The sequence below is a fragment of the Hordeum vulgare genome, chromosome 3H (assembly GCF_904849725.1).
Source record: "Hordeum vulgare subsp. vulgare chromosome 3H, MorexV3_pseudomolecules_assembly, whole genome shotgun sequence".
NCBI classification, from domain to species: domain Eukaryota; kingdom Viridiplantae; phylum Streptophyta; class Magnoliopsida; order Poales; family Poaceae; genus Hordeum; species Hordeum vulgare.
The window spans coordinates 498,877,672-498,890,266 of record NC_058520.1 but is presented as its reverse complement, the minus strand read 5'-3'; the positions used below and the strand labels follow the sequence as shown (position 1 = coordinate 498,890,266).

The 12,595-nt window shown below is 46.1% G+C and overlaps 2 protein-coding genes across 3 annotated transcripts; one reads left to right on the top strand and one right to left on the bottom strand.

Annotated features, from left to right (window-relative positions):
- Positions 1-1,248: 1,248 nt before the first annotated feature.
- LOC123440287 lies at positions 1,249-9,602 on the bottom strand. 2 transcript variants are annotated; one of them, XR_006630307.1, is made up of 2 exons: positions 9,472-9,602; positions 1,249-1,619 (listed from the first exon to the last, which is right to left on the bottom strand). XR_006630307.1 is itself a non-coding variant. In XM_045116864.1 (2 exons), the coding sequence occupies exon 2, from the start codon at positions 9,313-9,315 to the stop codon at positions 8,074-8,076; it is 1,242 nt and encodes a 413-aa protein (XP_044972799.1). In that variant the 5' UTR covers positions 9,316-9,320; positions 9,472-9,576; the 3' UTR covers positions 7,857-8,073. The 2 variants fall into 2 exon arrangements, 1 of the variants encoding a protein (XP_044972799.1); XM_045116864.1 differs by lacking the exon at positions 1,249-1,619 and adding an exon at positions 7,857-9,320 and having other exon boundaries at positions 9,472-9,576.
- Positions 9,603-9,945: 343 nt separating this feature from the next.
- LOC123440286 lies at positions 9,946-11,612 on the top strand. Its single transcript, XM_045116863.1, has 3 exons — positions 9,946-10,369; positions 10,478-10,819; positions 10,913-11,612. The coding sequence occupies exons 1-3, from the start codon at positions 10,070-10,072 to the stop codon at positions 11,423-11,425; spliced, it is 1,155 nt and encodes a 384-aa protein (XP_044972798.1). The 5' UTR covers positions 9,946-10,069; the 3' UTR covers positions 11,426-11,612.
- Positions 11,613-12,595: the final 983 nt, after the last annotated feature.

Below are 12,595 nucleotides of genomic sequence, written 5' to 3'. Positions count from 1 at the left end.
TCACTTAGTTGTTTATCTTGCTTAGCATAAGTTGTTGGTGCACATAGGTGAGCCTAGTTGTTTTATGTTTTGTGCCTGACTAATTAAATGTTAGTTTTATTCCGTATTTGTTCAAGTCTAAACCGTAATTTCTTTAAAGCGCCTATTCACCCGCCCCCCTCTAAGCGACATCCACGCCCTTTCACTAAGGTCTAATGCCAAGCTGCTAGACATACCGGTTAGGCCAGGGGAGCAACTTCATAGTACAAACGCAAAACCATGTAAAATTTGACTATGCACTCTAGGTGTTTGATGAAATGCCAGGGGCATCAAAAATCTTTTTATGGCATCCAAACTTCCAAGGTTGATGCCCCTTGGACATTAAGAGTGATGGTGGGGTTAGATTTGAAAAAGGAAAAACTTGCCAGTGCAATTTTTGGAGAAAACAATTATGGTCAAAAAATGCACGTTATTAAATCATGCACTTAAAATGCTCCAATGGGGATAAACTCCACGACCTAAGGGTTTGGTAGGATGGGCTTCAAGCAGTAAAAACTTCATGGCCATCTAAAAATGTTGATAATATTTATTTAAATTATTGTCTAAAAATAATAAAATTTATGATGCATGACGAACATTTTAAGAAATACATTTAGAAATTTTATTTTCAAATTCACAAACACTTTATTTACCTTTTAGGATAATTGCAAAATTTTCTTACATTTATGTTCTCAAATGGGAAAAATAAAAGTAAACATGAACCTAAAAATTAACAAAATTTTCTTACATATATTTTGTCAAAGTATTGATAAAATGTAAAGCTATTTTTTGTCTTTTAGAACAGAAGGTACCATACCAGTGGTAGGGTGGTCGTGTGAAAAAGCGGAAGGCGGGTTGTCTCTGGTTCGAGAAACATGCTTGCCTCTTAATTGTTTTTTATTAGTATCAAATTCCTTTTTCTATCCCACTGATAGGCGGGGCTCACGTGGATCCGCTGCCATGTTCTGACAAAACATATAAAAGAACGGAATGTACAAAATTATAGTGTAAATAAGATTACTGTTTGTACTATGTCGTAAACGACTCGGTGGCATAGTGGTCACAGCCCCGAGCGACGTATCGCGCGGCCGCGTTTGTCCGCTCGCAACCAATTAATTTTTTTTCTTTGGCAAGACTCTTTTTGCAAAAGAAAAGATATTCACATGATTAAATAAAAGGTAAGGGGTTTCTTTGCAAAAGATCATGCCATGTGAGCCGTGGACCTGAACGATCAAATACAACGTCAATACGGTATTTTTTTTGAATAAAAGGGGTTCCCCTGCTCCATTTTTATTAATGAAACATAAGTCGAACGAGTTTACATTCAACAGCGAACACAAAACATAACAAACATGGGAAAAACCAAACGAGAGTCTAGCCAAAGTTACATGCGCTAAAAAACATAACAAATAAAAGAAACACAAGCTACTTCCAATTCAGCTCCTCTAGGCGATGCGCAGAAGTTTCCCTCTGTATTTGTCAAGCTTAGTGACGAATTGCCGCAGTGCTCCTTCCTGTGTGGCGTTGCGGAGAACAACCCATTGCCGGAGAAAACTTCAAAGTTTCACAAGAACGCAGTCCACACTTTTCCAAGATTGATCCTGGAAACAAAATTCATTTCTTAGTCTCCAAATACTCCATAAGAAGGCAACAACAATCATGTACTGGATTGTCATTTTCTTATGAACTAGCCACAAGGCACAAATATCTTTAAAACATGACATAATTGACATCTGAAATGATTCAGCAAAAAGTTTCCAGATGCATTTAGCCATTATGCAATCAAAAAATAGATGTTGTACAGATTCCAGTTCATTACAGAATAAGCAAGAAGGATCATCAACATTTTTTCTCTTAGCTAAGTTATCTCTGGTTAGGACTTTATTATAAACACTTAGCCAAATAAAAACATGGATATTCTGTAGGCAGAGAATTTCCCATAATTTGTCACCTATGGCAGAAGCCACCCCATCAAAGTTAATAGAGTATACCCCCTTGGATTCCAGCATCCATATTGGAACATCACAGGAATCAGGTAATCGAGTCTTTTGAATAATATCAAGTAATTGGTTCCATTTATCAACCCCTCTACTGACAACACATATTCTAAAGGAGAGCTTAAGATCTACACCGTCCCAAACCTGAGAGACAGTGCAGTCAGGTTGGTTGCATATGTAGAATAACTCCCAAAATTGAACCTTCAGGGAACATTCCACCACCCATAGATCATGCCAAAACTTAATACTCCTACCATTACCAATTTTCCACCTATAGAACGTCTTGGAGGCATTAAGAGCCCATGTTACACTCTTCCAAAAGGAAGATTCATTATCAGATTTAGACCAAAGTACATTGGGAGACTCAGTGTTATACTTGAAAGAAATGATATCTTTCCAGTCTTTTTTCTGATTATCAAAAAATCTCTTACCCCGGGAGGCCAATAAGGCCATATTAAACTCTTTCAGGTTAGGTATCCCTAAACCCCAAAGGATTTCTTCCTAGTAATCAGCCCCCAATTAGCAAGGTGATATTTGTGCTCGTCCCCCATATTCCCCCAGAAAAAATGTGTCATTTGCGAATTAATAGCCTCAATAGCCCATTTTGGAAACTTAATTACTGCCATAAGGTAAGCAGGAATACTGACAATACATGCACAAAACAGAATCAATTTCCCTGTGTAAGTAAGATGTTTACCTAACCAAGCAGAAATACATTTGATGATCCTGTCAATGATTGGTTGAAGTTCTTCCCTACGTAGTTTGTCATAGTGCAAAGGCACACCCAAGTATTTAACAGGGAAAGGCCCAACCTTACAACTAAATTTTTTGGCAAAAGATTTAGTCATCTCATCCTCAATGTTAATAGTTAACAAATCACTCTTATGAAAATTGATTTTCATCCCAGATAGATTTTCAAAGCAAGAGAGGATCCATTTAAAATTTCTCGCTTTCTCACAAGAGTTTTCTAGGAAAAGGAGAGTATCATCAGCATATTGTAAGCTGGTGATCCCTCCTTTTATCACATCAGGCAGAAGCCCTGAAATGAGATTCCGTTGAGCTTCTTTAACTAACATTTTAGAGAAAACATCAGCTACATGATTAAAAAGGATGGGAGAAATTGGGTCCCCTTGTTTAAGGCCTTTGCCACCAACAAAATAGGGGCAGTCGTATCATTAATACGTACACTAAACGTACCCTTCAGCATAACACTCTTGATACAGGAGATCCATTTATCCCCAAAGCCCCTCGACTCCAACATCTCAAAGAGAAATTCCCATCTCACTCTATCATATGCTTTCTCATAGTCTAATTTGAGCACAAGCCCCTGAGTTTTGGATCGTTTGACTTCATGAATTACTTCATGAGCCAACACCACACTCTCAAGAATAAATCTCCCTTTGATGAAAGCAGTTTGGTTGGGAGAAATCAGTCTATCCCCCATAGGGGACAATCTGGTAGTCATTGCTTTAGTAAGAATCTTAACTGCACAATTCCCAAGGCTAATAGGTCTGAATTCCTTCATATCCTTGGTATCAGCTTCTTTAGGAATTAGAACAATTATGGCAAAATTCAACTTATATATGTCAAACTTCCCTTCTTCAAAGTCTTTTACTAAGGCCATAAAGTCAGTTTTAATCAACTCCCAGAAGGATTGATAGAACAAAAAATAAAGGCCATCAGGGCCTGGAGCACCATGTGCATACGATCGGAAAATGGCCTCTTTAATTTCCTCCTCAGAGAAACTATTTTGTAATATCTCATTCTCATCGGGAGTAACCATCTCTTCTTCCTTCCAAGAGGAAGGACCCAAGGAAATATTATGCTTATGCTCATAACCAAAGAGGTTCTTATAAAAAGAAGTGGCAATATCAATCATCTCTTTGGTGGAATGAATTGGGCCATCATCACCATTCAACTCATATAAGTGGTTCTTCCTATGGCGATGCTTAGCAAAAGCATGGAAATATTTATTTTTCTTGTCACCGTCTTTGATCCTGCTATCTCTGGACCGCTGCCACAAGGCAGTTTCTTCTTTCCTCCAGATATCCTCTAATTCTCTTTTAATCTCCTTCATACGAATCTTATCATTGGTATCTAATCAGTTGGTTTCAGAGAACACATCAAGAATGTCAAACTCTTGTAAAAGGACCTTCTTCTTCTTTCTCATAGCAGCCTCTAGATAAATACTCCAGCCTTTAATCTTTTTCCGTAAGATCCTAGTTTTATTCATCCAGTTATCGATAGATTTACCCAAACAAACTATATTAGTCCAAGTTTTGCAAACTAGTTCTTTAAAATATGGTTGGTCAAGCCACCACTTGTCAAACCGAAAAGGTTTGGGGGAGGTAACCCTCCGAGCTTTAGTGTCTAAGAGGAGCGGAGTGTGATCACTACCAACTCGAGGGAGCGTAGATAGAACAATCAACGGGAAGTGAGCATCCCAGGATGTGGAAACAAACACACGATCAATCATCGCAAAAATAAGGTCATCTTGGTTGTTACTCCATGTATAGCTCCTATTAGCAATATTAATCTCCATGAGACCCCATTTGTTAATCCAATCATTAAAAAGCAGAGTGGACTGGTTATTAATCAACCCATTCTTTTTGTCAAATACAGATCTAACCAAATTAAAATATCCACCAAGGAGAACAAGGTAAGATAAATTATGCATGATATCATGCAGCTCAGGAATGAACTCAACTTTGTGCTCATTGTAAGCAGTGCCATAAACTGCAATAAAATGTCATAAGAAGCCATCCTCTTTATTCTTAATTGTAACTACCACGCAGTAATTTTTGTTAATAAAACCAATAACTTCATAGAGATCATTTCTAAGGCCCACAAGGATGCCACCAGCAGTATTAATAGCACGTAAGGTATGCCAACAGAAATCACCACCACAAGCAATCGATTTCAGAATATGGCTATCAATGATCTCTCTTTTAGTTTCAAAGAAACCAACAAAATCAACTCTATGATTATGGAGAAAGTCTCCTAGGCACTGTATCTTCCCATGTTGTCCTAGACCCCTGATATTCCAAAAGGCTCCTATCATGAGATTTTAAAGGGGTGTGACAAGCCACAAGACTTACTTTTTGTGAGTAGGGTTGGACTATCCTTCACTAAAACAGTAGTGCCCCTGTTTTAGATCTAGGAACAGAGCCAAGAGGTGAGGAATAAGTTTGAAAAACCACATCTAGATTATCAGGGAGGACATCCTTCGGGTTAAGATCAACAAATTGAAGGCATCTAAGTTTTTCATTTTCTATCATGTCATCAAGAATAGCACATTGTTCTTTATCATCTTTACCAATACATATATCAATTTTCCTAGCCTGGTCCACAAGGTTATAATTTTCTAGACAGGAAAAAGATTTACCTTTGAATGATGGGGGTATCTCCAGATTCTTCTTCTTCTGATAGGCTTTGGCTTTATCCATAATGTTGATATCTCCATGTCCATGAGTGGTTAGTCTGCTAGATAACACTGGACCCCATTTGGCAGAAGCCCCTTCCTGGAATCTCCCTTTTTTCTCTGAGTCAACATTTTCCAAGGTATGTAACAGAGATCTCTTAGTAGAGCCAATAGCTTTTATCAACTCCTCAGGTAAGCATTGCATCTCTGGTAGAGTACCTCCTTCTTCATCAGATTCAGCCATGTCAAAGTTTTTCAGTTGCTCGGAGCAGTAGTCCATATGGACAGACATTGGCTCCCCATCTTTTGGAGGTGAAGAAAACACCCTCATGGGAGAAATCATATCTGCACCCATCTTGTGAGAATTAACCTTTTCAGGGGCTCCACAGCTTCTCATTTCCTCAATGAAGGCATTGTGAGCATTGTCCAACAGCATCTTGGGATGGAATTCAGTTGTAGAAACAACACTTCTTTGTTTATTGCCAGAGGTAGAAGGAGGGGTATCCTTCTTGATGAAATTAGCCTTGTCAAGGTCATCTATTGGATTGGCATCATCTTCCATACTGTCCTTATCAGTAGTATCCAGATTACCTTCATAATCTTCTTCATCAATACGGTGTTATACAGCTATCAAACTTTTTTGCAACAATTAGGAACTGCGACAAACGTGTACTGACTCGTTACATGCCGCCGAATTGTGATAGCTCCTGCAATTAACCCGTCCATAGTAAAGCTTGTGTTGAAGGATGCCTGACGGGGAGATCCCTGCTGGCCGTCACCATGGCACCACAGCTCGACTGTCCGTGAGAGGACCACGAACCCGACGGACTCGTTCTCCACGGAGAGGGTAGGGTGGTTGATGTCGAACAGGGTTGAACCTAAGACTACTTCTGACTGGTTGGTGAAGACCGTCAGGCCGTCAGCCGTGGTGTTGTTGATGGTGGCGAAGCTATAGGCCACGACGTCGTCCGGCGCTACCCCATAGGAGGAGATCATCGCTGAGCAGAGCAACACGAGAGCTGCTAGAAGAAGGTTATGGTATCCCAGGCCCAACATCTTACTGCTCATCTATTCTTAGAAATGGAGACTGGATTAATCATAATGAACAGTATGGAAGTGAGGTTTTATAGATGAGATTGAGACCGGTTAGTCAAGAACTTAGGATTGACTCTAAAGTAGATGAAACGGTCTACATATATATATATTTTTCAAAACAGAAAAGGTCTGCCCATGACACTTGTCCTACTAACTTATGTTCATTTCTGTATTTTCTTTTCCATGGTTAGAATAGTTGATGAGAAGTTATATATGTATATATCCCAATATAAAAAATTATGAACACATCACAAAGTTTACACATGGGGTTCTAGTATTGGATTTGCTTATATCAGTAAAAATGTCTCTGTCGAAATTTTCATTCATACCGTAGGAGGGGTTGAGAAGAACTGAATTGAGTTTTTGTATGTCAGTGGTTCGGTTGAACGGTATGGATATATACATATACTAGATGATCTTCAACTTCTCATTGTCAGAACACTCAGGTCATTGTCCTGATGAACCAAATTAGTCCAAAATCTTGTGTATATTTGTACTTTGTAATTTATTTATTTTAATGCAAGAACGATTGTTCTACGGTAAAAAAAAAAGTCCAAAATTGAGTCCTTCATGATCGCGGAAAAACTCTAAGCACAGCTTATTTCGTGTTAGACGCAGGTTCTGAAATCCTAGCTATCTTTGGGCACAGGATGCTATTAAAAATGGTGATCATTAACAAGCTCATCGGCTTTTGCAGTATCTACGCCTTGGTGAAGTCATTGTCACACGTAGTAGTAAGGATAACACTGAACGTGTCATGACCATACAAAATGGTTAATCGCAGCAATGTCATGTAGTGGTAGGGAAGTTCCCAAAGTCTAGCTTCCTTTAGCACATACGTGGTGCCTGTTCAGCACTGGGTATCATAAGAGTGAAAACAAAGACCCATTCAAAAACGGGTGTAGCCACACATATAAAACATTTTTTTTCAGCATTTTATCTCAACCTGAACCTGTGGAGAAACACACAAAAAGCTTACTACGCACATTGCACATAAGTAAGTGCTAATGTTGGATACTGCAAACATTAAGTTAGGTGTCTAGATGATATATTTTTTTTATATCACTACTAACAAAAATTGGTAAACCACTAAAAATACAAGATAATGAAAATTAAAAAAAGACCAACAAAAGAGTTAATTGAAACCAAGAAAATTAATAGTTTTGAGAAGCACTGATTAAGAATGGCAATATATTTTGGTAACTGGATTTCCAAAGCCATTAATCGCAAAAGCCAGTAGAAGGTTCATCAAACTTCAGCATGAACAATCAACTCTACAGACACTACAGAGAGTCAGAGATCACCAGGCTAAGACAATGCACAGATAAGCAGTAATGCACTTTAGATCTTTTCTAGGCACGGTAAAACCAATTAACTTAACAACTTGCACTGTAGTAACCACCATAGTAGGTTCAGATAAATACGGTGATCAAATTCAGTACATACTTAAATTACTAAGGCAAATTGGCGGCTTGGTAACTACTGATTACCATACCAACTTGGAAGCAGCTGGAACAACAATAACATCTTCAGTTCAGTGATTCAGTCCTGAGGGAAGAGCCATGCTGCAAGACAGGTCTCATTAGAGCGCTTCCAGGAGATGAGTGGATGAGGGGAAAAGACCCGTTTGTCTCTCATGTTATAGGCACGGCAAAAGGTGTTCTGCTCACCATAGACGTATTTGGCACGATTCACTTCCTCGTCATCCAAGAACAAGATGCAGTCGCCCGGCAACCCATACCGAGACACAGACACAGCCCTGGAGCACCTTCGCCCAAGAAACAACACCTGATCATCCCCCACAGTTGTCACCTCGACCCAGCGTGAATGCTCAAAGTCAGCCTCGAATACCTCAAACTGATTCCCAAAAGTCAAATGTCCATCTCCAAGGTTGGTAAACCCAACCATCCTGTGTATCATCAGCAGTTTGCCACGCGATTCAACCAGGTAGAGCTTCTTGCCCAGCGTATCGTTGTCTTCGGATGCACCTATGTGCCACGGATTGCCCTTGATGACCCTTCCAAGCCGAGAAACCTGTGGATCACCGGTGCATTGGTCCTGGCTGATGTTTACCACAAAGAGGTCCTCATCACTGGCAATGGCATAGAGCTTGCCCTGGTAGAATGCCATGTCTTCGTAAAGCCTACACTTATCATACGCGCGCACTGACCACGAGGAGGCCCCCGGCTGGCACATTAGAATCTGACTCGCGCCTACTGGATGGCATATTGGAAGGTGACAGGGTCTTCCAACACCGACTAATGCAGCAACAAGGTTGGGCGAGCACAGTATCAGCTTACTCATGCGCAGCTTCCCTTCCATGTCCTCTATATGCATCCATGTGGTGTAAGGGTCCGGAGAGCGCTCCCCGTCTTCCCAATTTGTCCACTTCTGGACTGCATTTGGAGGACGCAGCCGGACGCGGGAGAGAGGAGGGAGCCTGACGGTGGCCCTGGCGAACGGGTCATGCAGGAAGCACTCGTCGTCGCGCGGGAAGACGAGCCAGCTGCCGCAGACGCCTTGGTACCCGGCGAAGCCGAATCCTGGGAAGCGGAAGCGCTTGGCGTAGGGGAGGCTGTAGAAGGTGCCGTTCGGGAGCGCGAGCAGCGGCAGCGGCGGGTTCAGGCGGAGGAACTGCTGCGCGGCGTCGCGCCACTGCGGACACACGGCGGCGAAGCGGGCGCGGTCGGCGTACGCTGGGAGGAGGCGGAGCACCAGGCTTGCCAGATCCAGCGGGATGGCCGACCACGATGGCGGCGGCGAGCGCGGCTGCGCCTCCGCCATCGGTCCTGCGAGAATACTCAGCAGGTGAGATCCTAGTTCATCGCAACCGACCAAGCACACGAAGCGTCGAGCACTTTACGTGCACGGTTCGGCGGATGGGATACCAGCATTCCACCACCGGAATTTAGAGGAGAGGGAGGAGGAAGATGCGCGTACCAGAACTCAGAGACTGGTGGCGGAGTGGGCGTCGGTCGCGCCGGCGAGGAAGCTAATCGCACCGCCGCCGCCGCCGCCGCTGTGTGGAAGTTAACGTAGGGTCTGCTCTGCCTTTTTTTTTTATGGAGCGCAAGGTGCCAAGGTCTGCTCAGCCGGGCGGGCCGTGTGGTGTCACCAAAGCGCAAATGGGCTACTTCAAGCTGCTTCGACAAATGGGCGCGGCCTGGTCTGGCCCAGGGGCGCTCCCGGCGAGGCGCTGCCGTGTGGTGTCACCAAAGCGCAAATGGGCTACTTCAAGCTGCTTCGACAAATGGGCGCGGCCTGGTCTGGCCCAGGGGCGCTCCCGGCGAGGCCCTGCTGCATGCATGCCCTCGACCTCCGGGCTCCGGGCTCCGCGGGATCCACAAATTCCTCGCTTGCAATGCATGGCGCCGGCTTCTACATGCCCCCGACCTACCCTGTCCTCTCGTCCCTTCCTTCCTTCCTTCCTCCCCCCTGTTTCTCTCCATCCCTCCCGCTCGCCTGTCTGTCCCGCACAGCGCGTCGGGCGTCCTGCTCCCGTTGGCCGGTCGGCATTGATGCGGTTGGCGGTCGTGTCATGAGGAAGCTGTGCCCGAACCATGACCGCGACGACTCCCTCGACACCGTGCTGGAGGTGCCCATCCCCGATGAGATGCTCGCCAACGCCCCCGGCGCCGACAAGCGCCGGGGCGGCGGTGCCAGCATGCGCGCCTGGCTCAAGACCCAGGCGTTCGACCGCGCCACCGCCGAAGGCCCCGCCGCTGCCGCCGCCAACGCCGAGCTCCAGCTCTTCCTCAACGTCGTCGGCTCGCCGCTCATCCCCTGCCCCGTCCCCCACGACCGCGCCTTCAGCCGCTCCATTCGCGACTCCTCCATCGTAAGCCCGCCCGCGCACGCAACAGCAACACGACGATTGAAGTGGGTTGATTGATTCTTGACGCGCGTAGCGTACGTGTGTTTGGTTGTGTGGATTGCATGAATGAAGCAAGCGTCGACGGCCAAGTACATCATGCAGCAGTACATCGCCGCGACGGGCGGGCAGGCGGCGCTGCAGGGGTTGCGGAGCATGTACGCAGTGGGGAAGGTGAAGATGTGCGCGTCCGAGTTCCACCTCGGCGACCAGACCGTCACCGCTGCCCAGGGACGCGCCGAGGTCGGCGGCTTCGTGCTCTGGCAGAAGTGCCCCGAGGTCTGGTACTTCGAGATCATCATGGCCGGTCACAAGATGAGCGCCGGTAGTGACGGCAAGGTCGCCTGGCGCCAGTCCGCCGCCGAGGTTTCCCACGTCTCCCGCGGCCCGCCCCGCCCCCTCCGCCGGTCCCTCCAGGTACACCCACATATTTCCCACGATGTATGGAGTATTCCATTTCCAGATGCATCAATCAATTCGAGACCTTCTTGACGCATGCATGGATTGCAGGGTCTGGACCCGCGGTCGATCGCGAACCTCTTCTCCGACGCGGTATGCATCGGCGAGAAGGTCATCAACGGCGAGGAGTGCTTCATACTGAAGCTGGAGGCGAGCGCCGCGACGCTGCGGGCGCGGAGCGCGGCGGCGTTCGACATCATCCACCACACGGTGTGGGGATACTTCAGCCAGCGCACGGGCCTGCTCATCCAGCTCGAGGACAATCACCTGCTCCGCATGAAGTCCGGCAAGGGCGCGCGACGCAGCGAGAACATCTTCTGGGAGACCAGCATGGAGTCCGTCATCAACAACTACCGCCACATCGACGGCGTCAACATCGCGCACGGCGGCAAAACCACCGTCACGCTCTTCCGCTACGGCGAGGGCTCCGTCAACCACAAGAGGAAGCTGGAGGAGACGTGGACGGTGGAGGAGGCCGACTTCAACTTGTATGGCCTCTCCTCCGACCACTTCCTGCCGCCGTCAGACCTCAAGAAGGAGGGCGACGACCAGCACGCCGGGTGACCGGACACTGTGAATAATCAAGTGCTCGGGGTAGTGCTAATTTGAAACAACGTTAATCGAAAAGACATCGAAATCCATTCCACGCAAATCTTTTCTGTAGATGTGGCCAGAGTTGTATGTGTGTTGATTCTTCTTTCAACCAATCGCAATGTAAGCCATGATCCAGGAATAGAATTACTTAAAGTTTCTTCTCTCTCTCTCTTTCGAATACATATAGTGTGTATCATTTCATTGACACAAGGGGAAGACATTACAGGGTTGCAAGCCTCGTTGAGCGTTCATTAGAAGGCGCTCACAAGGATGCCATTGAGCAGCGGATGGAGGGGTTGCTCAGCCCCGATTACAAGTGTGATACAAAGTCCTCTCGCGCCGGCTCTAGCACAAGTACGAGCCTCTTCTTGGATGTTGCGCAGCAAGTGGGTATAAGAAGGTGTCGCTCCGTCAAATAAGCAAGCATTGCGGTGTTTCCAGGTCATCCATGCGGTGAGCACGATGAGGGACCTGAGGCCCCTGCGGTGGCTCGCCGGGGATGCACTGATAGAGGAGGACCACCACTCGAAGAACTCAGTCGTACTGTCGGGAGGTTGCGCGGTGAGGCGGCACCAATGAAAGACGTCGTGCCAGACGGAGCGGGAGACGACGCAGCCAACAAGGAGGTTGTGCATGGTCTCGTCCTGCTGGTCGCAAAGGATACACACCATGGCGTGTGGCGGGGGAGGCGGGCGACAGTCCACCAACGGTCAAGGCCGGCCAGCCATAGGAAGATCTTTGCACCCGTGGGGGGCCCAGCTTTTCCATGTTTGCCGCCAGCAGGGTGCTCGCACGGATCCATGGAATAGAGCTAGATAACAAGACTTGGCAGAATAGGCTCCATTGTTGGTCCAACACCAGCGAATGGAGTCACGCTTCGTGCCCAGCAGGACATGTCGAAGGCGCCTCCAAATATCAACATACTCCACCGTGGCCGCAGGTCCGAGAGCACCTTGGATATACTGGATCCACGCGCGCTGTGGGATGGCATCACATACGAGGCGTGGGTTACGCCGTCGGCGAGGCACAAGGGAGACAAGCACTACTAGGAGAAAGCTTATAGATAGGATTTTAGCAGTAGCGCTCTATAATACAGACGCGCTACAGCTAAGTAGTAGTAGCACGAGGCAGCTAGAGGTA

Coding starts and splice junctions, on each gene's coding strand:
- LOC123440287 (XM_045116864.1), bottom strand. CDS start 9,315: ATGGCGGAGGCGCAGCCGCGCTCGCCGCCGCCATCGTGGTCGGCCATC.
- LOC123440286 (XM_045116863.1), top strand. CDS start 10,070: ATGAGGAAGCTGTGCCCGAACCATGACCGCGACGACTCCCTCGACACC. Junction 10,370..10,477: donor CCATTCGCGACTCCTCCATC/GTAAGCCCGCCC, acceptor GCATGAATGAAG/CAAGCGTCGACGGCCAAGTA. Junction 10,820..10,912: donor CCCTCCGCCGGTCCCTCCAG/GTACACCCACAT, acceptor CATGGATTGCAG/GGTCTGGACCCGCGGTCGAT.